At 58.0% G+C, this 27,520-nt stretch overlaps 1 protein-coding gene across 3 annotated transcripts; it reads right to left on the bottom strand.

The window, feature by feature from the left end:
* Nucleotides 1-3,038: 3,038 nt before the first annotated feature.
* KCNC4 (potassium voltage-gated channel subfamily C member 4) lies at nt 3,039-27,520 on the bottom strand. 3 transcript variants are annotated; one of them, XM_075540297.1, is made up of 4 exons: nt 26,843-27,520; nt 12,169-13,105; nt 9,474-9,677; nt 3,039-3,100 (listed from the first exon to the last, which is right to left on the bottom strand). In XM_075540297.1, the coding sequence occupies exons 1-4, from the start codon at nt 27,518-27,520 to the stop codon at nt 3,039-3,041; spliced, it is 1,881 nt and encodes a 626-aa protein (XP_075396412.1). The 3 variants fall into 3 exon arrangements, with proteins under 3 accessions (XP_075396412.1, XP_075396413.1, XP_075396411.1); XM_075540298.1 differs by lacking the exon at nt 3,039-3,100 and adding an exon at nt 3,107-3,162; XM_075540296.1 differs by lacking the exon at nt 3,039-3,100 and adding an exon at nt 7,072-7,244.

Here is a 27,520-nt window from a genome sequence, read left to right as displayed (position 1 = left end):
TAGAGAGACTGGATGAACAATCTGGAGGAGAAAACAATGGGACCGACAGTTCTGGGGGTACATGAGAGGGAGATGGGGGGAAAGGTAGTGGCATTAACAAACCCAGGGACAAGGGAACAACAAGTGATCCAAATCAGTGATGAGGAGGGTATAGGAGGCATGGTAGGGCGTGACTAAGGGCAATGTAACCAAGAGGAATTGCTGAAACCCTAATGAAGGCTGAATATGACAGTGGGACAAAAGGAAAGTCAAATGAGATAGAGGAAAGAGCTAGGAGGCAAAGAGCATTTATAGAGGTCTAAATAAAGACATGTACATATAGAAATATATTTATATAGGAGGATGTGGAAATAGATCTATGTGCATATATGTATAGGTTTAGCATTAAGGTAGCAGATGGACATTGGGTATCCACTCAAGTACTCCCTCAATGCAAGAATACTTTGTTCTATTAAACTGGCATTCCATAATGCTCACCTTCCCAACACAATTGCTGAAGAAAAATGGGTGCATAAGTAAATGTGAAGAAAGCTGATGGTGCCCGGCTATCAAAAGATATAGCATCTGGGGTCTTAAAGGCTTGAAGGTAAACAAGCGGCCATCTAGCTCAGAAGTAACAAAGCCCACATGGAAGAAGCATATCAGCCTGTGCGATCACGAGGTGTCAAAGTGATCAGGTATCAGGCATCATCAGAACAAAAAAATCTTACCGTAGTGACTGAGGGGGGGAGTGCCGAGTGGAGACCCAAAACCCATCTGTAGGCAATTGGATATCCCCTTACGCAAGAGTTGCGAGGAGGAGACAACCAGTCAGGATGCAGTGTACCAATGATGAAACATACAACTTTCCTCTAGTTCCTAAGCGCTTCCTCCCTCTCCCCCCACCCATCATGATCCCAATTCTACCTTACAAATCTGGCTTGACCAGAGGATGTACACTGGTACAGATAGGAACTGGAAACACAGGGAATGTAGAATGGATGATCCCTTCAGGACCAGTGGTGAGAGAGGCAATACTGGGAGGGTGGAGGGAGGGTGGGGTGGAAAGGGGGAACCGATTACAAGGATCTACATATAACCTCCTCCCTGGGGGATGGACAACAGAAAAGTGGGTGAAAGGAGATGTTGGACAGGGCAAGATATGACAAAACAATAATTTATAAATTATCAAGGGTTCATTAGGGAGGGGGAAGCGGGGAGGAAAAGGGAAAAATGAGAGGCTTAAGTGGAGAGGAAATGGTTTGAGAATGATGAGGGTAACGAATGTACAAATGTATACAACTGGTGTATGTAAGGATTGTGATACGAATTGTATAAGCCCCTAATAAAATGATTTTTTTTTAAAGAAAAAGAAAATGCAGATGTTTCTTTCCAGGTTACCGTTTCGAGATGGTGCCTGTCAGACACTAGACCAGGTGGGGGTCCTGCTGAGCAACTGGGCCGGTGGCAGAGTGGGACATCGTGTAGCCCTGTCTGAGGTGAAGGACAAGCCACCTGTGGCCCCGACTTCCCACCACCCCTATCCTTCCTGGGCCCAGGATGTGTATATTTCCCACCCCTGCTCCCCAGTGACCTCCCAGCCATGTTGTGATTGGCAGCCTCAGGGTCTGGGCCGATGGATAGCTGGTGCCATATCAGGGAGAGGGTCTGCTTGGCAAACGAGCAGGAACAATGTGGAATTCCTTAAAAAGTCCCAGTCCTTTCTCCCCGGGACAGCAGGGACAGGAGCGTCCACGTCAGTCATACAGGCATGTGGTCTGGGAGCCCAGCATCACCAATCATCTTCCCTTTGTGTGACCTCAGGCTAATCTCTCCCCTGTCGGAGCACTTGTATCTGGAGCAGGAGGTGAGCTGCCTTGCAGTCCCAGGTAGGGCGGCGGTTGCTTAACTCAGGTGATGGGGTGGGAGGCCCGCAGTCCCCGAACACACAGCGCAAGAAAGGAGAGGCCAAGGCAGACAGTCACAGCAGGAGCAGCCAGGTGGCTCCAGTTGTCTTTATTGAGGCTCCAGCACAGCATGACAGTCAGAGGCCTGCAGACAGGGCAGGGGGCCCCGCGTCAGCACACCTCAGACACACACAAGGAGACAGCTCAGAAAAGGACGGACCAACACCAGGGACAGGGCAGGGACGGCAGGGTGGGGACGGGAGTGGGGCTGGGGTGGGGGGCAGAGGCCAAGGCTGAAGGGGTCACCTGGCCTCTGCTATTGCACTCATCCTCTGGCCAGCGGCCAGGAAGTACAGTATTGCAACTGGTCTCCGCTCGCTCGCCTGAGGCGGCCCCTTCTCGGACCCCTGAGCCAGCTGGGCAGGCAAAGCCCGTTCCTGCCTGCCTGCCCAGCAGCATCTTTGAAAGCAAACGGACAAAGGAGACGGGGCAACAAGATGACAGTAAGACAAACCGCCCCCTTAGGCAGGGACACAGGTGGGGCCAGAGAGAGGAGTGGGGGCTGCACGGGAGCCCCTGGAAGGCCCCACAACTGGGGCATGGGGTGGGAGGTAGAAACCCAATCTAGGGTCAGGGGCTAGTGGAGCAGTGATTGTGGGGAGTGGGCAGGATGACCTTCTACTGGCCACCTACTGCCTTAGGAAACACCCCCAGGAGGGAGAGTCAAACACGGGGCCAGCCAGCTGGACCGGCGGCACCCAGGTGCACCTTCCCCAGGACATTTCAGACGTTTTCAGCAAGAAATCTGTGAAGAAGGAAGGGGTGGGGGTGGGGGTGGAGGACGGACTTGGGGAGACACAGCCTAGCAAAGAGGACAGACCACCAATAGCACGTGCACTACACACAAGAGTAGAGTATGTATGAATATAGATACTATATGTGCATATATCTCTCTTCAATGTACAGTAGAACAGAACTTCAGGCCCAGATGGCTCCGGGTCCTGAGGGTTGCATGGGAGGGTTCCCATCAGTCCTGTGCAAACAAGGATATCTGCGTCTTTCCCAGCGGCAGATTCTTGCCTGGTTTCCAGAGTCTCCCTATAGCCTTGGGCTTTCTGTCTGTCTGCCTGTCTCTCTCGCGCTGGTGCCACTTTAAGAGAGGGTGGGAACTTCAGCCTGGGCATAGTTGGACGAGAGGGCGTCTTGGCAGGTCTCTGTGTTTAAAGAGCACAGGTATGAGACACTGGGACGCACGCTTTCGGCTCAACATTGCCTTCTGGGGCGGGGCAAGGAGATCAGCGAAAGAAAGGGGGAGACAAAGAGTGAGATGTTAGGAGGCAGCGGCGGCTGACCCACAGGCTGCAGGCGAAGGAGCAGGCCGAGAGCAGAGCTGGGAGGCATGGGGGACCCAGAACTAAGAGGCCAGGAAGAGCAGGGACGGGTCAGGGAGTAGGGCAGGCCCTTCCAGCACCGGTCTGCCCACCCAGCTCTGGGCCAGGTTGATACATAGCTGATGTTACAGCGTTACATCTCCATGCCTGCTCCAGCGATGGCCGAGGAACACTAGCGCTAGATCTTCACAGTCCAGAGGGGTTAACGCTCAGCAGCCTGGCCTGGAGGCAATGACAGGTTCCCACCTGACCTCCTCATCTTCCATCACAACCCCAGGCTGCCCCCTGCCCCCGGGGCTGCTCCCAAAGACTCCTAAACCCACTGCCTGGACAGGCCTGGCCTGGCCCTGTTCCTCAATCTGAAGGAACGTACAGCCCACAGCCTCCCGGGAATGCTGAAGGGGAAGTTAGGGAGGGCGGCTGTGCCCATCTCCACAGAGAATGCCGGAAAGGAGCCTGCCGTTCAGCAGCCCAGCCCCTCGGGGAGCCTTTCTGCAGCCCATCCTCGGCCCGGGTCTTGGGGGTCTGGTCTGATCTTCCCTCCACTTGGTTTCCCTAAGGAAGCACAGGGAGGGGGCTGCTGCCACCATGCAGAGCTGGGTTGAGAGTGCAGGCTCTGCTCACTCCAGGTCACCTTGCCACAGCCCTGCAGCTACTAAGAGGCTGTGCGGTCCCAGGGCCCCAGGCCAGGCCCCTGTAAAGGTGAAGTTCGCATCAGCGTCCACACCTCACAACATCCATCCTGGACCGCCCAGCCGTGCCCAAGAGTTCCCACTGCTTTCCTTGTCTTGTAATGGCTGCTTCTGCCTCACTGGACTCCCTCCTAGACTGGCCCTTGGCCGACGTGTTCTCTGGCCCTCCGAGTAAGTCTTGGAGAACGGCACAGACGCTCAAGGCTGCTGGCTTCTCTTTCTGGGTGCAAGCAGAGAGCGAGCTTCCATCCTGCCCAGTACTCCTAGCTCCAAACTTTCTAGGTCACTTTAGAACCGCCCGTACACACGCTGATGCCCAACTCATCAGCGTGGGCAGGGTCTCTGGGCCTCCCTGCCAGCAGCTGGGTCCTAAGGCACACCGGTGGCCAGGCTGAGTGGCCGGGGCATCTCGGACAGGCAGAGGGTGAGGTGTGAGGTTGCAGGAGAGCCCAGGCAAAGTGGGGAAGTGTGTGTGGGGGAGCCGGGGAGTGGATGAGCCTGCTCTGGGGAAACAATGACATGAGGATGCCTTCTCCAGGAGCTTCCCATCCTCAGGAGCCTCTGAGAGTTGGGGAGAGAGTTCTTGGTGTGTGTCCCTGCACTCCCCTCGGCTCAGGGATCCATCCAGGAACACAGGCCCTATGCCCTCTGGTCCCGCCTGTGGCCACAGCAGTGGCCTCAGCTGGGGTGGTCTGGAAACAGATAAGATAAAGAATGCCTGCTGGGGCTATTTCCCACCACCCCCCCTGTCCCTCTGCCCAGGAAGGTACTGAGCATTTGATTGAGATGTCCAACCCCTTGGTGAGCCCTTATCTGCACCTCCACCTCAGCCTGGCAGTCAGTGACCTGGGAGGTCCCCCCTAGGCCCAGTCCCCTGCAAAGATCTGGGGACTACAGTGGTCAGCAGAGGTCCAGGAATGCAAGCTGCACTCTCAGTCTGTGGGAGGGAGGGTGGCCCCGGGCCTGGGAGAGCCTGAAGCTCTGCAGGCAGCCTCCTCTGCAGAGAGAGGTTGGTGGGCATACAGTGGGGCTGTTTTTCCCTAGGGCAGCCCCACACTGGCCTGCGCCAGGTCGCTGGGAAGGCCCAGAGGTTCTGAGAGGTAGGCCAGCCCATTCTCTTCCTTGGCGGGGGCCTGTCTCTCCCCTGAGGCACCGGGGCACCAGCCTGGCACTGCTGCATCACAAGCCCAGGGACATCTGTGCCCACCATAGGGGTGCAGCGAGCATGCCCATCCCCGTGGGAGGGGAGGGGCGGGGAGGAGGCGGTGGGTGCTGTGGAAACCTGGGCTCCTGACAGCGAGAGGCTGCCGCAGAAATAGTTGCCTCAGTCCCCTGCACCAGAATGGCGAGGAGAAGAGAAAATAGGTGCGGTGTCCACGCTCCACTGGACGCTTAACCCATCGTGTCCTGTCCAATCTGGGAGCCGGGGGCCCTTGCGGGGGCAGGACTGGGCCTGTCCTCACCAGGGTTCTCAGCCGTGAGGGGAGCGAGCCCCAGCTTCTCCAGCCTGCTCCAGAAGCTTTCCTATCCTGGAAGGGGACCTGTCCAAGTCTGATAAGCCTGCCGTCACCCAGATGCCCCTGAGAGCAAGTGGGAGGTAGGCCGCACAGACTAGAGCAGAGCTAGGGCGTGCCAGGACCCACCTTCAACACCACAGGCCTCTTTCGGGGGAGGGTGGTGCCAGCCTGGAGCCCCAGTGCCTTAGGGAGATGGGTCCCCTCTGGAAGGGGGGCAGGCAGGTCCCAGCCACCCCTCTGCCTTCCCTGCTCCCTGCCCCTTTTCGGATGGCCCTCCGACTCCCAGCCTCCTGCGTCTCCTCGCGAGGCCTCACCACCCCTTTACAAAGAGCAGACGGGGCCCTGCCTTAGTCATTGCCCCCACACCGTCGCAGAACCTGACTCTGAAAATGGCCGGGCTCACGGCTCTCCTGTCAGGTCTAATTCCCATCAGGTGAAGCAGGAAGTGTCTCAGCTGAGGAGTTCCTTGGGTGGGGGAGGCCCCAGAGAGAGGCTTGCTGGGGGCCACCGCTGGGGGATGGGAGCAACAGCCAGGCCTGGCCACAGCATCCCGTGCTGCCTGGGGTCACGTGCAGGAGCAGGCGGGGCCAGGGTGGCACCGTGTGCACACGTTTCCTCAGCTGCCCCTGCCCAAGGTGTACTCCTGCCCTCTCGGTGACTCACAAACCTGGGCTCCCGGGCTCGTTAGGTAAATGAATACGCTTAATTATAGAAATTAGATGAGTCTCCGGTCCTGGCAGGGATGCAGCGCACAGAGGCTGGTGGGAGCGGCAGGTGACTCAGAGGCAGGGCTGGGAGTTTGTGGGGGGCGGAGAGGGAAGAAAACCGTCTGCGGAAGCAAAGGACGCAGCGCGGGGAGCGATGCCGCAGCTCGCAGACAGGGACACAGGGTCACACGTGCTGGGTCTGAGCAGGGTCCCCGGAGGACAGAGCATCTCTGCACTCGGCGGTCCCATCCCAGATGTGAGCCAGCCGTGGGGGGCTGCCCCTGGAGGCCCTGCCTGCGCTCCTGGCTGGAGCTGGAAAGCACCAGGGCTCCCCTGCTCCTGGGGGCACACATGCAGGCCCCTCGATAGTGCCCTACATGGCAGCCTTGGTCCCCGCTGGTGGGGGGGTGGACAGACAGACAGACAGAGACCTTCCATTGCAGCTCATTTTGGCTGCTGGTTCAAAGCCAGGTGAAATGGAAATGCATTCTCTAAGATTAAAAATAGGGAAAGATAGGCTCGGCTCCCCAGCCCAGCGGTCTGGCCTGTAAGTGGGCTTGGCCCACGGTGGGGGTCCCTGAGAGGGGCTCAGAAAGCCTGATTCTGGGTGATCTGGCACCTCTGGCTCAGGAAGGGGCGAGTGGGGTAGATGCCCCGGATGCAATCCCCAATTGCTCTGGAGTGCAGAGCTGGCCATTTGGGGGGCTGGCTGTGTTTAAAAGAGGCTCCGGGGCACATTCCTCTTCCCCATCCCACTCCTCACCCTCAGTCTGTGGGCAGTACTGAGCCCGGGGAGGTCTGGGAGCTGGGAGGCAGCGCAGGGAGGGTATGGGAGTGCCCGTGCCCAAGTGGGAGCCATGCAGAGAGGGAGGCTGCGGCTAAGGGGCAGGGTGTCCTGGCGGTGGGCTAGTGAGGGGGTGGAAGGGGTGGGAGAGCGGGAGCTTTCTCGGAGGGTAGGGCGAGCTGAATCGAGACGTCAGCGGAGACAGCCCCAGACTGGTTCCAGCTGCACCGGCTATGTTGTTTAGGCTCCGGGACTTTTCGCCGCAGCCTTAGTGAAGAAAAGGCACACGGGTCAGGGATGCGATTCTAGGTGACACCGCTCCAGAGGATCCGTGCCTCAGGGACCCTATGGGCAGGCACCGGGCTGGGGTGGAGGGGGCTGGCTCTCCCCAGAAGGCTCTGAAGGACAGACTCTAGGGCCCCCCCCCAGACCCCTCTACTGGCCCTAAGTGAGTTTGCCTCCCCCTCCTCCAGAGCCCGGCTGTACAGAGACCCCACAGCCCTCACTGGGCATCTGTCTGGATGGCCCAGACAGGACCTGCCCAGGGTTCGCCCTCGAACATGTGGGCAGCCTCCAGCTAAGGAGGCCGGTGTTGGCGGTTGGGGAGGCCCTGCGGCTCTGGGTCCTGACTCAGTCTGACTAGGGCACAGTGCAGCGCGGTGCTCGGGGAAAGGTGCTGGCGCACACTGGGAGTTTGGCACCGCTAATTGCCACACTTGCTGAGCAGGGCCCGTTTCCCAGCAACCCACCTGTTCCCTCTCTGAGGTCACTTTGATTGGCTGAGCTGCGTGCTTGTTGCCAAGCTGTGTGGAGGCATCTTGAAATCAGAGCAGCCGGGCCCCATAGCCCCAGAGGGCTGGTGGGGGCCAAAGGTGCCCCCTCCCCCTGGGGCCATGCACTGCACACATGCCACCTCTTTTCCCCAGGTGACACCAGTCTCAAAAACGCACCATCCTTCCATGACTGTAGCTCTCTGCCTCTTCCAGGCCTCTACCTGCCCCGAGCCTCACAGCACATGGATGGCAGGGCACAGGGCCCTCAGGCATTTTGTTCAGGAGCCTGTGTGGTGGGCTGCCCTGCTTCCCACGTTCCAGCTGGACACCCATTAGAAGCACACAGGGGAAGCCAGAGGCTGGGGGCTGGAGTAGGCAGGGAAAGACATATTGGAGCCCAGGGATGGGGTGGACAGAGGCCAGGGGCAGTGAGAGGGACACAGGGGCAGTGAGAGGGACACAGGCTAGGTTCCAGGTCTGCCCACATGCCACCTGCAGCCCCTTAGCAGACAGAGCCTCTGGGCCATCTCCTCCCAGCTGCCGGACCACTGCTTTTGCTTCTGCCACTCGAAATGCCCAGCCAAGCGGGAGACATGCCACTCAGCCCTGGCTGGTGTCAGGCCGGCCTAGAATCCCATGGGAAGAGTGGGCCATGGATGGAAAGAGCCCAGGCAGGTGGGGGAGGGGGGACTACACAGTGCTACACAGGCGGGGTAGGTGAGGGGACAGTCTGAGTGGAGGGAGAGGAGGTGCCCAGCCTATTCCTGCACCAGCCACTGCCCCTCCTCCCTCCTTCCAGGCTAGCTCTGGGGTTCAGGCACCCCAAACCAGCTGCAGTCAGGGGCCTGGCTGAGAAGAGGGCAGAGGAACCAGGGATGTTTTGAGGGGGAGTTGAGGTTTATCCAGGGACTCTGCAAGATGTTTGGAGTCACAAGGAGGACAGGAAGCTGAATGTGAACTGACAGAATGAGCCCCTGGTCTGGAGACCCCTAGAGCCCCACCCCCTCCAGCCCTCAGCCAGCTTCCATGATTTCTGCCTCACCTTTGCCGGCCAGGATGCTCCGCTCCACTGCCTAACATCTGCTCTGCCTCTGCCCCTGCCCCTGCCCCTGTCCTTGGCATGGGGCTGGTGGTGGAAATCCAGCTGCCCTTCCTAAAGCCTCAGATCCTACGCTGCTACAGACAGGACCTCCATCTGGCTCTGGCTCTGGCTCGAGGCCAGTGCTGCTGCAGGGACCTGCAGAGCTGGACGAGCCTGTCTTAGCTCCAGAGCCTCCGTGCAGGACGGGAGGAGGTAGGGCCCAAGGATCCTCTGCTTGCCAGCCTGTTCCTGGGCCTATTTGCTAGGGAGTTCGAGCTGTGCTTATGGGAGGCCTGGGGGTGGGGTGGGGGGTGGAGTGGCCCGGTGGGGCACCCTGATGAGCCAGGCCTGGGAATGGCAGTACACTCAGAGGGCACTGATGTCCACCACCATCTAGAACTGCCTTTCAGAGCTCTTCCGACTGGCCACCTAGGGTGGGTGGGCTTGTGTGCACTTTGGGGTGCTGAAGACCTTACTAATGCAGAACCTGGGTAACCAGGGCACTGCTTTAAAAGCGGGGGCGTGTCCAAGGCAGAGGGGATGGTGGCCATGGCCTCAGCGGGGGCGGGGAGCTCAAGCTCTGTTGGGGAGACTCAGCCCACAGATGGGGGCTCCCCACCTGCCCAGCCTGAGGGGCCGTACCTTTCCGGACACTGCCATCAGCACAGGCGTAGTCCCCGGCGCTGAGCAGGAAGCAGGCTGTGGCCTTCTTGTTTCTGTCTCGGGTGCCCGCTCGGCGCACGGCCTGGCGCTCCTCCGGAGTGGGAGCGGAGGCCAGGGGCTGCGTGAGGCCAGCCCCCTCCTCATCGGACAGCACAGCATTTGCATCCCCATTCTGCTTGGAGTCTGGGGGAGCAGACAGAGGGAGTAAGGGGCTGGCTGCCCACTTGCTTATCCTCACCTGAAGGTCAACACATGCTCCTTTCCCAGCCTTGGCTGAAGGTCTTCTGTGGGAGCATGGGACCTCCCCAGATATCCTCCAGCAGAGAGCCCCCCACCAACCCCGTGCGGAGGGCTGCCCCAGCCAAGCTCAAGGCAGGCTGCAAAGTCAGCAGTTTGAAATCACTTGGATCCGTGGGAGGAAAAGTAGGCTTTCCACTCCTGTAAAGAGTTATCATCTCGGAAGCCCACAGAGGCAGTTCTACTCTGTCCTTTAGGGTCGCTATGAGCCGGCATCAACTCAGTGGCAGTGAGTTTGGAGTTTGGTTTCAAGTCTGGCTCGGACTGACGTGTGGCAAGTCTGCATTTCTGTAGAGAATGCTCGCTCGTGTGTATATGTGTGTGTGTGTGTGTGTGTGTGTGTGTGCGTGTGGTGATGGTGGTAGCGGTGATGGTGGTGGTGGAGGTGGTGATGGTGGTGGTAGTGATGGTGGTGGGGATGGGGATAGGGATGACGGTGATGGTGGTGGTGGAGGTGGTGAAGGCTCTGATTTCTGTGTGGGCTCTGAGCATCAGTGCCCCATCTGTTAGGCAGTAGCTCCGGTGAAGCTGGGTCCTTGGATCTTAAGGGCAAGGACTGCTCCATTGTCTGGAGCTTTGGCCCATTACAGCCAGGCTAAGGGCTGGGCTGGCAGGGCCACCATGAGGCAGACGTTGACCGCGTGCAAGACCTGGGTTCTGACATGAAGATTCTCTCAGAGCACAGCCGAGATGCCCTGGGCTGTGGGTTCCACTACCTGGCCACTGCCGTGGGGCCAGTGTTTTCTCCGAAGGACCCTATAGGACTGAGCAGAACTGGATCTCTGAGGATGTAAGTATTTATGGAGGCAGACTGCCTCATTTTTCTCATAGAGAACAGCTGGTGCATTTGAACTGCTGACCATTCAGGTGGCAGCCTATTGTTTAACCCACTGTGCCACCTGGGCTCCTGGGCTCCCTCAGTGCACTGGGCTAAGGAATAGTCAGGGATAGTGAGTGAGTATCTCTAGCAGAGGGGAGCCTGGTGCTTCTCTATCAAGGTCTTTGATGGTGTCAGCTGATTAGTGAGTGCTGGACTGAGTGGGCATCAGCATGCATGGTGGGCACATAGCAACAGGCCACCGGGGAGGGTCCTGAGTCAGGCACGTCCTCTGGAGAACTAGTCCCACTTCATTGCTAGGGCCAAGCTCCCAGATGGCCCATATGCAAGGGCTCCCACACCAGGAGCCCCCAGCCGCTCCCCAGAGCCCCTTCCATCCCTAAGTCACTGGGCACCTTTCTTCTCTCTGGCCTAACTCCACCCTACCATGGCAACCTGATTTCCTCTCCTGTCTCCTGACTCTGGCGAAGGCTTTGTTGGAATGAGTTTTCCCATCCTCCAAGGACAAGAGCAGCCCCTAGCCCTCTATTCCCAAGGTGCAGGCACCAGCTTCTCCTCTACCCCTCCACGCCAACACCCTCTGGGCTACTCCCTCCGCAGCCCCCTCCCGTGCCATGTCAACCCGCCACCCAGGCCTCCAGTCTCGTTTGTGCGAACAGAAGGCAGCCTCCCACTGCTGTTACGTTATCACATTTATTAGGCCAAGAGACACTAGACTCCAGCGCTGGGGAAGAAGTGATTCATGTGTTGATGCACCTTGGGCGAACAGCTGCCCTGTTCTCCTGCAAATAACGACAGTGCCTGACATTTGTGCGTGCTTCCATCTGTCACTCAGTCAGGACTCATTCATGTCCGGGGGGTAGGGCACTGATACCATCTCCACTTCATAGGTGAGGAAGCTGCCCAGAGAACAGGAGTGACTGGGACCATCTCAAGACGGGATTCGAAACCAGAGCTCCTCATCTACAATCCTGTGCATGGTCTACATTGGGTGGGATGCTCATTCCAAGGGCCTGAGGTTCAGGAAGGAGCCCTGGTGCTGTAGTAGATTGCATACTGGGCTGTTAACCACCAGGTCAGCAGTTTGAAACCACCAGCTACTCCCCAGGAGAAAGATGAGGCTTTGGGCTCTCTTCTAAGATGTATAGCCTCAGAAATGCACAGGGGCAGTTCTACCCTGTCTTATAGGGTCTCTCTGTCAGTCAGAATTGCCTCCATGACAGTGAGGTGGTGGTTGTTGGTACTGTCTTGATGTTCAGGACACTATCAGAGAATCAGAAGAGACAGAAATTCAGTCTCAATACTTGGCCTTCAGAAAACTCACTGCCATCAAGTCAATCCTGACTCACAGTGACCCCATGGGGCAGGGTAGAACTGCCCCTGTGGGTTTCCACAGCTGTCCACCTTTACGGGAGTAGAAAGACTCGTCTTTCTCCCTCTGCCTTCAGACATGCAGGCCTTAGGCAACAAAACCCAATCCCAGATTCCAAGGGCTCATCTAGCTAGGGGGTTTTCCTCAGCCCCCAGAGAGAATCTCACCTGCCCGTTTCCTCTCCAGCATCCCCTCCTCCCGGGCAGGGGGGCTGGTGTCGCTGTAGGTGCTGTCCCGGGGCGACGTCTCCTCGGACTTGCAGTAGATGGGCGACTCGAGCTGGGGCGGCCGCGGCACATGCTTCTTCCGTTTCTTGGGCAGCTTCTGCTTGGCCATGGCCAGGGAGTAGTACATGCCGAAGTTGTTGACGATGACGGGTACCGGCATGGCGATGGTGAGCACGCCAGCCAGTGCACACAGCGCGCCCACCAGCATGCCCGACCACGTCTTGGGGTACATGTCCCCGTAGCCCAGCGTCGTCATGGTGACCACGGCCCACCAGAAGCCGATGGGGATGTTCTTGAAGTCGGTGTGGTCGTTGCCCCGGGGGTCGGAGGGCCTGGCGCCGATGCGCTCGGCGTAGTAGATCATGGTGGCGAAGATGAGCACGCCCAGCGCCAGGAAGATGATGAGCAGCAGGAACTCGTTGGTGCTGGCGCGCAGCGTGTGGCCCAGCACGCGCAGCCCCACGAAGTGGCGCGTCAGCTTGAAGATGCGCAGGATGCGCACGAAGCGCACCACGCGCAGGAAGCCCAGCACGTCGCGCGCAGCCTTGGACGACAGCCCGCTCAGCCCCACCTCCAGGTAGAAGGGCAGGATGGCCACGAAGTCGATGATGTTGAGCAGGTTCTTGATGAAGTCCAGCGTGTCGGGGCAGCACGCGATGCGCACCAGGAACTCCAGCGTGAACCACAGCACGCACACGCCCTCGATGTACGTCAGGATGGGCTCCGTCTCCACCTCCCGCCGCAAGCGCACGCTGGTGACGTTCCCCACGCGGTGGATCTCCGTCACGTTGCGGTCGATGTTGAAGGCCTCGTGGGTCTCTAAGCAGAAGGTGGTGATGGAGACCAGAATGAAGAAGAGCGAGGCGAAGGCCACCACCTGTAGGGTGGGGGAGGCAGTAGCTGTCAGGCAGGCCTGGGCCCAGGGCGCCCCCTCCTTCCCCGGTTTGGGGGGAGGAAGGGGCCTGGGTCACCAGACAGTTGTGTAGACACTTCAAGTGGCGATTAGGACATGAGGGGCAAAGGAGAGTGAAGAACCCGGGCTAGAAGGCTCGGCCAGGGGCCCAACTGCCCACTCCGCTCCCCAGCCCTTCCTGGGCATGCTGTGTAAAAAGGGGGCGGCTCTGGTCCCCACCCTGTGGTGTGACTGTCAGGTCACCTGCACGGCAGGAGCTTGGCTCAGGAGATACAAGTTCTTACTGACATGACTGAGTCCCTGGTTACGTGGTGGGCCGCTAACTTAAAGGTTGATAGTTCAGACACAGCCAGACATGCCTCCGATTAGAGGCCTGGTGATCTCCTTCCAACAGAGCACACCCTGGGCAGCCCTCTGGAGCGGAATCCCCAGGGGGTCTGGATTCCACTGCTTGGCTGCATAAGGTGGTGCTTCCCCGTTGTTACCACCATTCCAGTGCACAGAAGAGGGGGATGGCGGCTGTGCTCTTGGCTGGCAGCCCTGGGCCAGGGAAGTAGAGCTGCCCAGCCCTGCCCTGCAATCTACTCACTCCTCCGTCCACCTCTAACCCATCTGTGGTCTGAGGCCCTTCAAACTGGAACAGGAACCCAAACCGCCTGGGACTCCCACCAGCACGTTCCTCTGCATCAGGTCTACCGCAGGGCCTGGCCATCTGCATTGCTGACAGCTCTCCGCTGAGGCTGTGGGTGCCCAGGCCACAGCAGGAGTGTAAGGCAGTGGCTCCCAAGGGAGCCTTCCCTGGCTTAGGAGCAGCAGCGGTGTCTGGAAACTGGTTCAAAATAGTTGCCTTCAAATCCCCTTTGACTCTGCGTGGGTCCGGTTTCTAGAAAACTTTCAAGGACTGATTTGTTTTTGGGGTTCTCTTTTTAAAACTCACAGGCCTTTCTCCTGACGTATCTCTGGGCAGACTCTTGTCTCTAACCTTTATAGGGAATTGTGCCCTCCCCCCCCCAAAAAAATTGTGTTGGCTTGACTAGCAGGATGTAAACATCCCTCACGCTGCATTCTAGTATAATTATCTTAACTTCTCTGATTCAAACCAAGCATGAGGAAGCAGTTGTGTTAAAAAGGCAGGATACAATCTACCGGACTAGACTGTATCTTAAGCCAACCTTGTTCGAGGTATCATAGACACACAAGAGAGCTGAGACCAGAGGGACCTGATTCCCACCGAGACAGAAGAGCTGGGAGCAGTGCACATCCTCTGGATCCAGGGCCCCTGCACTGAGAACCTAAGAGACCCAGGGAAGAGGGATGCCAAGGAATATGGAGATTGCCAAGGCAGAGTGGCCCCCAGATGTTGAAAGGTGATAGGACCTTTCTCCAGAGCCCATAGGTAGTCTTCCGCCTAGAGCTAGCACTTGGAATTCAGACTTGTAGCCTTCTGCACCGTGAGACTACATTTCTATTTATTAAAAGAATCCACTTGTGGGATTTCTGCTGAAGCAGCACTAGAAAAAGACAGCTCATTAACTGTACCACCCAGAGACTCCAACTGGCTAGAAAGGCAAACTCCTGGGGCTCACCCAAACCTACAGAATAAGATACTCTGGGTGTAGGGTCCAGTGATCTGCTTTAACGAGCCTTTTAGATAATTCTGCTGTATTCTAAGGTTTGAAGTCCCCTGCTTTTGGGAATATGCACAGAGGAGGGGGCTGGGGGAAATGGTGAGGCCTTTCTGACAGTCATGGCTAGCACCTACAGCTCCAGCCACCATGACCCACCCCTCAGGCCACATGCCCCAGCCCTGGCACTTGCTTCCTGCCCCAGGATGTCCCTGATGACTGCCCCAGATGGTGGGGCAGTATTCTGGAGGAAAGTAACACACATGCTGGCAGGAAACAGGGTGGTCTGCCCAGAGATGCTAGCTCCCTCCCGCATGCTGGGGCACGGAGCTCCAGGGAGAAACAGACTGCGCCCAGCAGTTTCTTCAGCGGCAGCTGCTGGCAGCTGCAGGGATCCCGGCTGGAATGAGGAGAGCGGCAGTTGCTGGACGAGCCGCGGGGTTGAAGTGTCCAATCGTTATGAATGGAGATGAGATGCGTGTGTAATAACACCAATTATGCAGCCTTCATCGGCTGTTCACGCCACGCCATCCACCACTGTCAGGACACCAGTTGCCAGGCGCTGGTCTGCAGCCTGTCTTGCTTGGTGGGTGGAGTGGGTGTCCTTCCTAAGAAGAGGACTAGGCATCCTCAGGCAGGTTAGAGGAGTCCAAGGCTCCATACCAAGTGGGCTCCCCCGTCTGCCCCACCGTGTCTAATTGGCTGTGGGCTTCTCCTGGGAACCAGGTCTCATCTGCTCATTCTACACAGAAGCTGACGATCAGAGACGGCCACTGCTTCAGGGGGTATGCACAGTGGCAGGAGGCTGGAGGGAACAACTTGGCTACTTGCCAAAGGTCCCACAGCCTAGAGGGGTGGAGGCCACATGTGAACTCAGAACTCTCTAACTCCAGAGGCTGAGCCTTGTTGTCTCAAGCCATGCTGCCGTCCCCTCTCCCATCGTTGTATGCGTTGATCGCCAACTCACGACAACCCCTGTGCTCTACAGCGTTTACAGTGACTGGTTGATGGAGAATGGGCTTTCAGGCCTTTCTTCCAAAGTGCTTTTGGGTGGACTTGAACTTCCAACCTATCAATTAGCAACTGAGCAACACCCACCCCACCCCCCCACCAAAAAAAGCCAAACCCGCTGCCCTTGAGTCAATTCTGACTCAGTGGCTCTTTCGGGCTGACTAGCACTTCCCCACTGGGTTTCTGAGAGTACCTTTACAGGAGTAGAAAGCCTCATCTCTCTCCTACAGGGAGTGGCTGGTGGTTTGGAACCACTGGCTTTGAGGTAAGCAGCCCACGCATAACCCACTAGGCCACGAGGCAGAGTCAATCTGCAGGCCCAGTAAAGCCTTTTCTGAATTACTGGCAGTGCTCCTGGCCAGCAAGCTCCCTGTTGCCTGCTGCTTCACTCTTAGGGATGTGTACCACTGGCTAGACTGGATCCTGTTCCGTGCTGTATGGCTGATCTGATTCATACTATAGCATGGATTAGTTGACAAGAAGAAGCTGCGAAGGCTGGGGTAGGAAAGAGGGCTAAGGACGGAATTCCTTCCCACCTGCTGGCTTTGCCTGATGCTTCTCCTACCCCGAAAAGCCAATGTCAGATTCCTTTTCTAGCCGCCTTTCCCCTCCTTTGAGAAGCAGACTGACCGAACAACATAGTCCCATGAGACCCTGGATGAATGGCTCTCCCTGGCCACCCAGAGAGAAGTCGGTGTGGGTACTTGCGTGGTGGCGGCACTGGGGAGCCAGGCTTGGCTTTGCTCACCTGCTCTGCCCACTACCAAAGTAGAAGCAGCCCTGGGAGTTGGGGGCAGAGAGAAGTCGATGTGGGTACTTGCGTGGTGGCGGCACCGGGGAGCCAGGCTTGGCTTTGCCCACTTGCTCTGTCCACTCCCAAAGTAGAGGCAGCCCTGGGAGTTGGGGGCAGGGGTGGGGACAGCATAGCCTAGCTCTGCCAGGAAGAGAGAGCTTTTCTCTCCACAGGAAAGTTAGCCAAGAGACCTGGCCCACCTGGGAGCCTGGGCTTGAAGTTAATTAGTGATTTGGAAAAACAAGTTCAGGAAGCGCTGCCAAGGGGGCTGTGCACAGGGCACGGGAGTGGGAGGGGCCTGCCCAGCCACTGGGAAGGGCCAAGGAGACGGCCACTGCCTTGCTTGGCTGCCACCCACAAGGGCTCAGTCCCCAGCAGTCAAAGGAATCCTTCTGATACATACAGGGGTGCACACCACCCCTCCTGGACTCCTGCCGCCTCCACTCGCCTTTGTCTCAGACAAACACACTGGTTCCCTTCCCCACCCCCTGCTCTTTCAGAAGACGGAGGGAGGTCAAGGGTAGCCGCCCTGTGTGCCCATTTCTCAGGGGGAAATAGAGGCACAAGGAGGCAGATGACTTGGTCAGGATCAAACTGCATCTGGGTCTTTCGACAGCTTGGAGCTCTTGCCCCCTAGTCCATCTGGTCAAAGGAACAGGGAGAATCTTTTCCTTAGACGAGAACTGGGTGGGACTCAGTCTCCCCTGAGCCCTCTCCAGGCTGATCTGTGGGTGATGGGGGACCTCAGGAAGCCTAACTCTGAGGAGCTGGAGCCATGCGCCTGGCCTCTGGCAGGCTCTGCGTCAGGCCCTGATTCTTCCCTTAGCCCCAAGGTGCCCCCCTAAGCGGACTTCCTTGGTGAGTGGTTGAGCTGGCTGGCAATCAGGGCTCCCTGGACCTTCTCCCACCTCCCGCTTCCTTCTCACAGCCCCACTGACCTGGGGCCTCCCTGGGCGGAGGGGATCTGGGAGGAGGCAGTGACAACACCTCTGCCTAGAGGTCAAATCTGCTGAGCTTGACCCTCAACTCACACCCTGCCCTCCCCCCCAACTCCAAGGCCATCCTACAGGCCTGACAGTGGGCATCTGACCCTCCTTCCCTGGTACCCCCAGATTGGGCCTCAGGGACCGAGAGGAGGGGAAAGGATGGCTAAAGAACGCAAATGAGAAGACTCGGCCGTTGTCGACACTGGCAAGTTCCTTGTTCCGGCCCTGCCCCTCAGCAAGGTGATGGACGCCCTGCTGGGTCCTCTCTGAAACTGGGGCAGTGCGGTCACCCACCCTGCGGTGTGACTGTCGGCGTAAAGAGCACCCGCACCGCAGTTGCTATTGACACGACGGAGTCCCTGCGTGGTACCGAGGGCTCCGTGCCCGGCCGCTAACTGAAAGGCTGGTGGTTCAGATGCACTCAGACGTGGCTCGGAACAGAGGCCTGGCAATCTCCTTTCAAACGATCACCGCCCTGGCAGCCCTCTGAGCAAGCACAATTCTTCTCTAACATAGACGGGCATATGCCACCCCCACCACACACAGCAACAGGTAAGCAGGGCTGACAGGACAGCTGAGGTGGTGCCAGAGCCCAGTGCAGTTCCAGGGCCGCTTTGAAGGCAAGCTGGATCTAGTTTGTTGAGCTGAAACACGGATGCTATGTCGGAAGGTCATCTGGCTCAGCTCCCTTTCTGCTGTCTTACAGATGCAGAGACCGGGGTTGAGAGAGAGGTGGCTGGCCCCGGCTCTCGTGTGAACTCTGGGGCCCAAGTTGTCAGTTTTCCACAGAAGACGACCAGGCGTCATGCATTCGGCCAGAAACCAGCGCCACCCAAGCAGAAAACAGCTAGTGTGAGTGGGCTCTGCCGGGAGCAGGCCCCTCTCCTGCCTGCTGGAGGACACAGCAGGGCTCACTGGCCTGGACCAGGCCCCCCCTCCACCGCTCAGCCTCCTGAGGAGGAGCTGTCACCTGCTGGGTCCTGGCTCTTTTTTGGGCTACAAAGGAGGACCGGCTTACAATTGCTGCTATTGTTGTTTGAGAGCCCTTTGGGAAGAGTAGCTGACCCATCCATCCCCAAAGGCCCAGATGTTTCAGCTGCTGGGCCAGCCCTGTGACTGGCCTCCTCCCCCAACCCCACCTGGGCTGTTCAAATCCAGCTCGGCTGTCTGTGAAGTGCAACACCTCTGGGACCTTGTTTGTCAATGGAAAACCGAATAGCCAGTATGTGCCCAGCCCTGGCCTGGGTGCTGGGGAGCACCTGCAATCAGACAAACACCCCTGGACCCTTGTGTTCACTTGTGTGTGGGAGCGGGGGCTGGGGGAGACCGTTAACCAACAAGTAAGTAAAAGACATAATATAAAGAGGCTTCAAAAACTTCATGGAAAAACCCCAGTACCTTTGATTCTGTTTTTTTCTGCAAACTTTTTTAAACAGCCCCCCGCCCCCACTGTATGTTGGACAATTTAAGCACCTGGAGGTGGGACATGAAGAGGAAAGGGGGATGAGGACTGTGGAGGTGGGGGGCATGGTTTCAAAGAGGGTGGTCACAAGGCAGCATCTGAGCCCTAAAGGGAGTGAGGGGTGTGAGGAGCTGGGAGCTGTGACAAGCAGGGGGAACAGCAGTGCAAAGGGCCGAGGCCAGACCATGGCGGGTGTGTTTGCAGGATCCTTCTGAGGACTGAATGAAATAGCGCTTGTAAAACTCTGCACAGAGCTTCCTGAATCTGGCTCGGGACGGGCCAAGCGAAGAGGTGACAGACACCAGTCACGGGGAACTGGCTTTTCAATGAGCGGCGTCAGCTTGGGGGTGGGAGGGCCACAAGAAGAAGTGCTGGGCAGACAGATGGACAGATACACATAAGGAAGGAGACTCGGGCACAAAAGCCCAGCCTATATTAAGGACAGCGTGTAGGAGAAAGGAAAAACCGCAAGCACAGCCAAAGACACTTGCAGAGGAAGATCCGTGGGGAGAGGAGCTTTCCAGGGAAGCAAGATCCTAGTGCCCAGGCAATGGTGGAACGAGAGTGGGAGTGGGGAGGAGCACAGCCTGGGCCTTGACGGTTCCACTAGGACCTCCTAAAACTGGGCTGCCCGGAATGGAGGCTCAGCCCCAGAAGAAATTAAGTCCAGTCAAAGTCACTGGCCAAGAACCCACCAAAATCTCTTCGGCTGCAGTTCCTGGTTATAGCCTAGCCAGGTTCCCACGTGATCCCCTCTCTGCTTGGGCTGGTTCTGACTTAGAAGTGCCCTTTGTCCCCAACCTGACATGTCTTCCAAAACCAAACTCGCTGCCATCGAGTTGATGCCAACTCACGGTCACCCTACAGGACAGAGAACTGCCCCTGCAGGTCTCCGAGGCTGTCACTCTCGACAGAAGTAGAAAGCCTCATCTTTCTCCCACAGAGCGGTTGGTGGTTTCAAACCGCTGACCTTGTGGTTAGCAGGGCAGCGTGCGACAACTGCGCCATTCAGGGCTCTTGCAGACATGGCTCAGCGCAACCAAGGCTGAAAGGTGATGTGTGAATTTGCACACGTCTTTGTCACCTGGCTCCTCCCCAGAATTATGTAGTTACCCTCCTGCCAGTCCCAACTTCTATACCCTTGTTGAAGGTTCCCTATCAAGAAGCCCAAACTCATAGCCACCTAATCAGTTCCAACTCAGTCACCATATAGGGGGTTTCTGAGACCGTACATCTTTAGGGGATCAGTGAGTCTCAGGTTTCTTCCCTAGGTGTGGCTACGGGGGACGGGTTTGAACCATCAACCTTGTGGTCGGCAGTCCCACACCTACCCCACAGATCCACCGGGATGGAATAAAACTGCCCCTGGGGCTGCCAAGGCTGCACATCTTGACAGAAGCAGTCTGGCACATCTCACTCCCGCAGTGTGGCTGGTGATGGGTTCGAACTGCCGACCTTCTAGTTCGTATCTGAGCACTTAACCACGACATCACCATTATTCCTGACATGGCCCCAAACCCAATCCCACAGAGAGACGGGGCTGACTGCTCCCTCCTCTGAGCTCTGACTAAGCTTCGTTACTGAGTTTTACAATTCCTGCGCCTCCTCTCACGCTCCATCTCAGGTTACCTTGACCATCCTGGGTCACCTCATTCCCCTTCTGCACCTCTGCTGTGACCTGGGCGCGCTCTGTACTTCAGACCCAGCCTGGAGCCTGGCACAGGAGCACTCAGTGAATCCACCCAGCTCCCAGGAAGCATGCCGTAGGGAAGGACTAGGGCAAGAGGGGCCTAGGGATTGGGCTTCCAGGGACAGCAGCAGTTCACAGGTAGGATTCTGCCCTCTGCAGTGGGGCGTACAGGTTTGAAGCCTGGCCACGACGTAGGGGGGCTCGCATGTGGCTAGGATGTCCAGGGTGTACGTGAGCTTTCCAGGGAAGGCAGGCCAGGGAGAAAGGCCTGGGGCTTACAGCTGTTGAAAACACTATGAATTGCAAATGTTTGGGGTGGCTCCACAGCAGCCAAGCACCTTGGCCTTCAGATCTCCCCTGCTTTCTGGGGTGGGCCTGATGGGGCCCTCCACCAGGGCTGACAATGCCCCCCACCCCCCCACCCCCGGCCTGAAGAAAATGCCAGCACTGAGCGGGGCCAGGGGTCACGGCAGACTGGTGGTGTCATGGAATGATGGCTTGAGTGCCTTGTGGCCCAGAATCCCTGCTGGCCACGGGCGGAAGCGAGGGGCCCATGGGCTCCCCAGTCCCTAGGCCCATCTGCTTGGCTCTGCTCTTCCCTCCATTACCAAAATAGCTCAAGTTTATTTTATTCTCCCCTCGCGCCACACCCCACCCCAAACAATGACGAGGAGAAAACACCTCAGCACCCAAGGACAAGATGTGCAGAGGAAAATGCTGGTCTGTTCCCGACTGAGAGAGGAAAACACGAAACACCCCCAGGAGGAAACCAGGAGGTTGCCTCAGGGCACGGTCTGCCAAGAAGCCTGTGGCCCTGGACCTGGTCCCTTTCTGCCCCTCAGAAGGGAAGGAGGCAGAGAGGTTGTCTGGGGCCTCCTAGCCTCCTGGGGGGTGGGGGGGTGGGTAGATGGTGGCACCTAGCCTCCTGGGCTCAGGTTCCTAGCTCACTAGCCCAGATGGCACTCACTCAGAAGCCAGATATGACCACAGCTGGCTGCCTGCCCCCCCAGGCCATGCCAGGTCCAGAGAAGATGGGGTGGGGGGGAGGCTCCTAAGGGTGCCAGAAGGAGGCAGCACAGAGCTACACCCCTGGAAAGCCTTGACTTCCCTCCTCTGCTTGCACCAGGGGGACCTAGGCCCCCCCTCAACCCAGCCTTTGTCCTTTTGCCTAAGAAAGTCGCAGCCTAGGAGGCTAAACATGAGAGAGAGAACTTAAGATCTGGGTCATTCTTTGGGGGAAGGAGACCCGAGCTTGTCTTCAGAGGAAGATACATCGGAAGGGCTGAGGGGAGGGGGAAAAGGAACAGGAACACCCTCACCCCTCCTTCAGCCTCGTGCTGAGGGGTGCCCTCAGAGCCCCAGAAGCCAGAGGCTCCCTCTAAGCAGCGGGTACAAGAGGCGGCTGAGCCACTGGCGTGGCATCACGGGACCTAGCTTTGAAGCTGTTTGCCACTGAGCAAGCTCCTCTCTGGGTGCTACCTTTTCTGGAAATGGAGGGTAATCATCCCGGGCTCACTCGGACCAAAGGAGCATCTCACACACTAGGGGCGCTTCTTCCTGCCATCGAGTCAAATCCGACTCGCAGTCGTCCACAGGTCAGGGTAGAACTGCCCCTGTGGGTCTCTGAGACTCTAACTGTTTACGGCAGTAGAAAGCCTCATCTTTCTCCTGTGGCGCAGCTGGTGGTTTCAAACTACCGACCTACCTGCTAGCAGCCAGACGCATCACCCACTAAGCCGCCGGGGCCCCATGATGAATTATGCGTTGGACTGCTAACCACAAGGTCAGCTGTTCAAAACCACTAACCACGCCACAGAACGGTAAGGCTTTCTATTCCTGAGAAGGAAGAGCTACCATCTCGGACACCCGCAGGGGTAGCTCTACTCTGTCCTGTGGGGTGGCTATGGTTTGAATCCACTCCATGGCAGCGGGTCTCGGGGGAGTAGATGCGAAGCCCAGCCCGAGCTGCATGCCTGGAGCCCTTGGGAAGCCATGGGCCACTTCAGAGCAGGAAGGCTTGTGGGAGAGCGCGGTCTGTAACGCCGGACTGCTAAGCACAGAGTCAGCAGTTCGAACCCACCGGGGGAGAAAGATGAGGCTGTCTGATCCTGCAAGATGTCAAACTGCCCAAAGAGGGCAGTTCTTCGTCCTACAGAGTCTTGTGAGTTTCAGTGGACTTGATGGTGGTGGGTTTGGTTTTTATTGTTGTTAAACGTTGTAATAGGGGCACCAAGTTAAAGCTCAATCAGCCCGAGGTCTCTCTGGAGACTGAGTGTGAGGAAGGGTCCCCATCCATCAGGTCCTCAGAAAAGGACAATTCTGTAGGTGTGGAGACGGTCCAAGCCTCTGTGAACCCCCTTTGAGCCCTGAAGCATCCCGGCTGTTGTTAGTGAGGCTGCCCTCTGCCTGGGTGGTGGACAGGTGGACACAAGAGCCGCCTGTCCCCACTGTGGTCAGGCCACAGCAGCTGCTGCCCATGGGCCAACCACAGTGAAAGGAGCAGTGGGGAGCACCCCAGGCCGGGAACCTGACTTACCGGGAATGGCTCCACAGGCCAGGCCGGTAGCTAGGCAACAGGCTCCCATAATCAGCTCAGCTCACTTTCCGTTTGTGTCTGCTTTGCTCCTGTCATAACGCGCTACTCAAATGACCAGACCGCTGTGTGAGAAGATGCCTCAAGACGGGCGGGGCGTGCTCCTCTGCCCTTGGTCGCCCTCGGCCAGCACCCCAGCCCTCCCCGACCCAGCTTGGGAGCTCAGGGCTGCAGGTCCCTTCCAGAGAGGCAGTGGCTGGGGGAGGGAAGGCTGCTGGAACACCTAGGGGAAGGAGGGGGTGGTGTAGTAGGGGGAGAGGCGCAGTGGTACTGACGTGGACAGAGGAAGTGGCAGGGGGAGGGCTTAAGCCCAGGACCCCTTGAACAGGACTGTCCCTTAGGTATAGAGGGCAACCAGAGCAAGTTCCTTTTGGATACCCCATCTGACCCCTACGTCTCCTGCTGTCACCCGTAGGAGGAAGAGAAGTTCCAGAACAACTCCCAAGCCAGGCCAGCGGGAAGACTAGGTTGTCACCAGAGGGCCAGGGGTTGGGAGGCAAGGAGGCCCAGTTTGGAGGCCCTCTGTAGCCAGGCGATCTCTGGGAAGCTGTTTACCCCTGAACATCCTGCTTCCCAATCCCTTCCATGGGAACAGTATCTCTTCCTCTCCAGCTGAAGGGTGATCATATCTACCTCTTGGCACCATGAAGTATTTGGGGCTGCAAAGCACAAAGTCGGTCGGTTCAAAGCAACCAAGCGCTCTGAGGAAGAAAGAGGAGGCTCACCTGTGCCCATGAAGATCAACAGTCTTGGAAACCTAATACAGCATCACTATAGGTCAGAGTCAACTCATGGCAGTGGGTTTGGTTTGGCACAAGGGGAGGTACCTACACAAGGTGCTCAGTCAGCGGCAGTTAAGACATTCTTGTAACCCTCATTGTGTGTCCCTGTGAGCAGCTGCAGGGCTGCCCTCCCCGTATTCCTAGCAGTGGGCACATCCTTGCTCGCAGGTCGGTCCATGTAGCTAGTCACACTAGAGGGAAGAGCTGGACGACGGGAAAGGGAGGGAGACTTGCTGGCTGGTTCAGTGTCTCTGGCCAGACCCTTCACTGCCGAGGCTCTGTTCCCTCGTGGCAGAAACGGGGAGAATTCATCCTGCCTTGCCCCAGACTTCAGATCTCAACCGGAATGCCCTGGCTGGTGTGATTTCATGACAAAAAGGCAGCGTTCTGCTGCTGTGCCAGGGAGCCCTGATGGTGCTAGGGTTCAGCGCTCGGCTGCCAATGGGAAGCTTGGCAGTTCGCATCCACACTAGGAAGACCTGGTGGTTTGCTCCAGTGGAGACCACGGCTAAGAAAACCCCAGGGAGCAATTCTACTCTGTCACATGAAGCCACTCTGGATTGAAAAATGCGCTTACCACCTTGGGCTCCTGCAAGGGTAACAACGGGACAGCCCAGGCCCTGAGCCTATTCACAGAGCCCCCTTGGTTGGGTTACCCTGCTGTGAGCTAATGAGAAACACACTCACTGGTGGTACTCTCCCCTGGAACTCCAGAGGGACACATCCGAGCAGGTGAAAAGCCTCCAGAGATCCCAGAAGGCTCAGCGGTCGGGTCTGGCTCCCCTAATCACCTCATCTCGGCGCTGCTTCTCTGGCTGTCCCCTTTGCCCAGCTCCATCAAGCTGAATGCCTCTCTCGCTCCCCTCCTCCTCGTTTTCATAGAGGGGGATATCTGTGCTTGTCCCTCTGGGGCAGCCAGACCAGAGGTGCCACTAGCAGGCTGCGTTTACTGTGTGGGACGCCCATGGACAGCACTCACCCGGCACTCCGGCCAGGCCACAGCACGCCATGCCATTGCCACGCTCGCCCCTCCGGAGCTGCCCTGGGGTCAGGCTTGTAAGGGAAAGGTGAGGGCAGCTGCTGCAGGCTTCTTCCTCAGTGCTCAGTAAGGTCCCTTCCCTCCTGGAGACTCCGGGGAGGCCACAGCCCGACACCTCCCTTCTCTGGCGAGTATGCCAGCCTGGGCCCTCCTGGCAGCCCTCCTGCCCCCCACTGTCTGACCTCCCCTGGGTTGGGAAGTGGAATGTTTCCTTTCATGACTGGGTAGAGGCCCAGTACAGGTGAAGCTGGGGGTGGTGGCAGGGCTCTGAGACTCATTAGCTTGACAACTTGGGAGAACAAAGGTGACAACCTGTGTCCAGGGCAGGAAGCAGTCCAGATCCAACAAATCATGTGGCTTTCCTTTTGGCCAGACAGACCCAGCTATGCCTCAGGATGTCCCGGGAGGCCAGCGTTGGGCCCCCAGGGCTTTCTTGTGCTGAAGCTAAAGCCGGGAGAAGGAATCCACTATACAGCAACTGTTTGCTGTCATCCTTATTGCTAAAGCCAAGCTTTAGGGTTAAAAACATTTTTTAACAGCTGCCCCATTATAATGGGGAGAGTTTGAGTATCTCTCCCACCAGCCCTTAGATAGGAAGGGATGAAGGGGACCTAAATTGATTTCTGAGGAGCCTGGTGGCGTGGCTTCAGGGGAATATGCATCGGAGTGCTAACCATCAAGTCAGCCGTTCAGACCCAATGGACACGACGGGAAAGATGAGGCTCAGAAAGCTGTACAGCCTCAGAAACCCACAAGGGCCATACTCCTCTGTCTCACGGGGTCCCTCTGAGTCAGAATCAACTCAGTGGCAGTGAGTTAGGTGGGAAAGGCTTAGGTCTTGCTTAAATCAACCTGTTCTCACACACAATTCACGCAGGAATGTGCCCCAGGGGGTTCTGGGAAATGCGTGTTGCAGCCAAGGAAAAACAGCAGTGACGAGTCTGGTACCACCACCACCACCACCACCCCCTGCAGCCTTTGGCTCCCCTCTAGCTGTGGGGGCTCAAAGGGCCCAGAACACCAGGCCCTGCCTATTGGTCCTCTTTCTGTTGAAGCCAGGACATGCCACATGTGATCCTGGTCAGGTTTGTGTACCCCCCGGGGGGTGGGGCCTGGCATGGGCATGCATCTTGATTTATCTTCTCACAAGAGAAGGCCTCACCAAAACCTGGCCCAGAGGCCTGAGCTTTGGTCCCACCACTGCCTGTCCTGAACCGAAGATGCTGGAAGCCTGTGGCCTAGAACCAAGGAATCATTCTTACTACCCAGGGAAGCATCTAGCTGGATGCCCGCTGGCCAGAGAAGGTGCCTAACACACCCTGGTACTCATCTCCTAAACCCTCCTTGACCCCTGCAGAGGGTCTAATCCCAGATCTCCCACACAGAGGCTCTGTTGAGGCATGGGGGGCATGAGACAACAGTCCAGACCAGAGACCAGAAAAGGGGGTGGAAGAGAGCTAAGAGCACCCCACTCTGGGGGGGGGGGCGGTGCTGCAGGGAGACTGCTGGGATTAGATCCAAGTAGTGTGTGAAGTGTGTGCAAGCTCCCACGAGGCATGCTGAAGAGGGTGGGAGTGTGTACCTCCCCAGAGGTGAGTTGGGAGAGAGCAAAGCAGCCAAGGGTAAGGTAAGCCACAGCCTCTCCAGGGTCCCTCTCTGGGCCCTGTCCCTACCCACCACCTCCTGGGCCCCTTCACAGCCCCTGCATTCTGCCACTCACCCTGGCCGCACGAGATGAGTAGGGATCCTCGAAGAGCGCCCACATGCGGGGCTGCCAGCTGCGGCAGCTCCCGGGCCCGGCACCCTGGCCCGGGCCGCCCTCGTGGGGGCCCAGGCGCTGCAGGGCCAGCTCCCGCTCATCTTCGCCGACCTCGTCGCTGGGCCCAGCGCCGCCGCCTCCGTCCGGGCTCTCGAAGATGTCCAGCGCCTCCTCGGCGTCGCGGTGCTGGCGGTAGGTCATCCAGCAGCAGGGCTCCACGTCGGTCTCGTCAATGCCCCAGAAAGTGAGCTCCTCCTCGAAGAGCGGCCCGCACACGTCGGCCGGGCAGTGCAGCTTGCCCGTGCGGTAGTAGTTGAGCACGTAGGCGAAGACGCCCGGGTGCCGGTCGAAGAAGAACTCGCAGCCCCCGCCGCCGCCACTGCTGCCGCTGCTGCCCGCGCCGCCGCCATCGGATTCCGGCCGGCCCCCGCCGTCGGGATCGGCCAGCCAGGCGAGGCGGGTGCCCGGGAGGGTGCGCAGGGTGCTGCGGTAGGTCTCATGTCGCGTGCCGCCCACGTTGATGATGATCTTCTCCGACGCCTCGCCCTTGGCCATCTCTTCCTTCAGACATGTTTTGGACGGAGGCTTGTTCCCCGACTTGCGCCCGCGGTAGGAGGAGACACACACCGAGCTGATCAT

This window comes from Tenrec ecaudatus, chromosome 1 (assembly GCF_050624435.1).
Source record: "Tenrec ecaudatus isolate mTenEca1 chromosome 1, mTenEca1.hap1, whole genome shotgun sequence".
NCBI classification, from domain to species: Eukaryota; Metazoa; Chordata; class Mammalia; order Afrosoricida; family Tenrecidae; genus Tenrec; species Tenrec ecaudatus.
This window is presented reverse-complemented; position numbering and strand designations above follow the sequence as displayed.

Excerpts from the sequence above, each read along its gene's own strand:
- KCNC4 (XM_075540296.1), bottom strand. The coding sequence starts at position 27,520 with ATGATCAGCTCGGTGTGTGTCTCCTCCTACCGCGGGCGCAAGTCGGGG. Across the intron at positions 13,106-26,842 it reads ACTCATCTCGTGCGGCCAGG|GTGGTGGCCTTCGCCTCGCT; the intron begins GTGAGTGGCAGA and ends CCCACCCTACAG. Across the intron at positions 7,245-9,473 it reads TGATGGCAGTGTCCGGAAAG|GCTGCGGCGAAAAGTCCCGG; the intron begins GTACGGCCCCTC and ends TTCTTCACTAAG.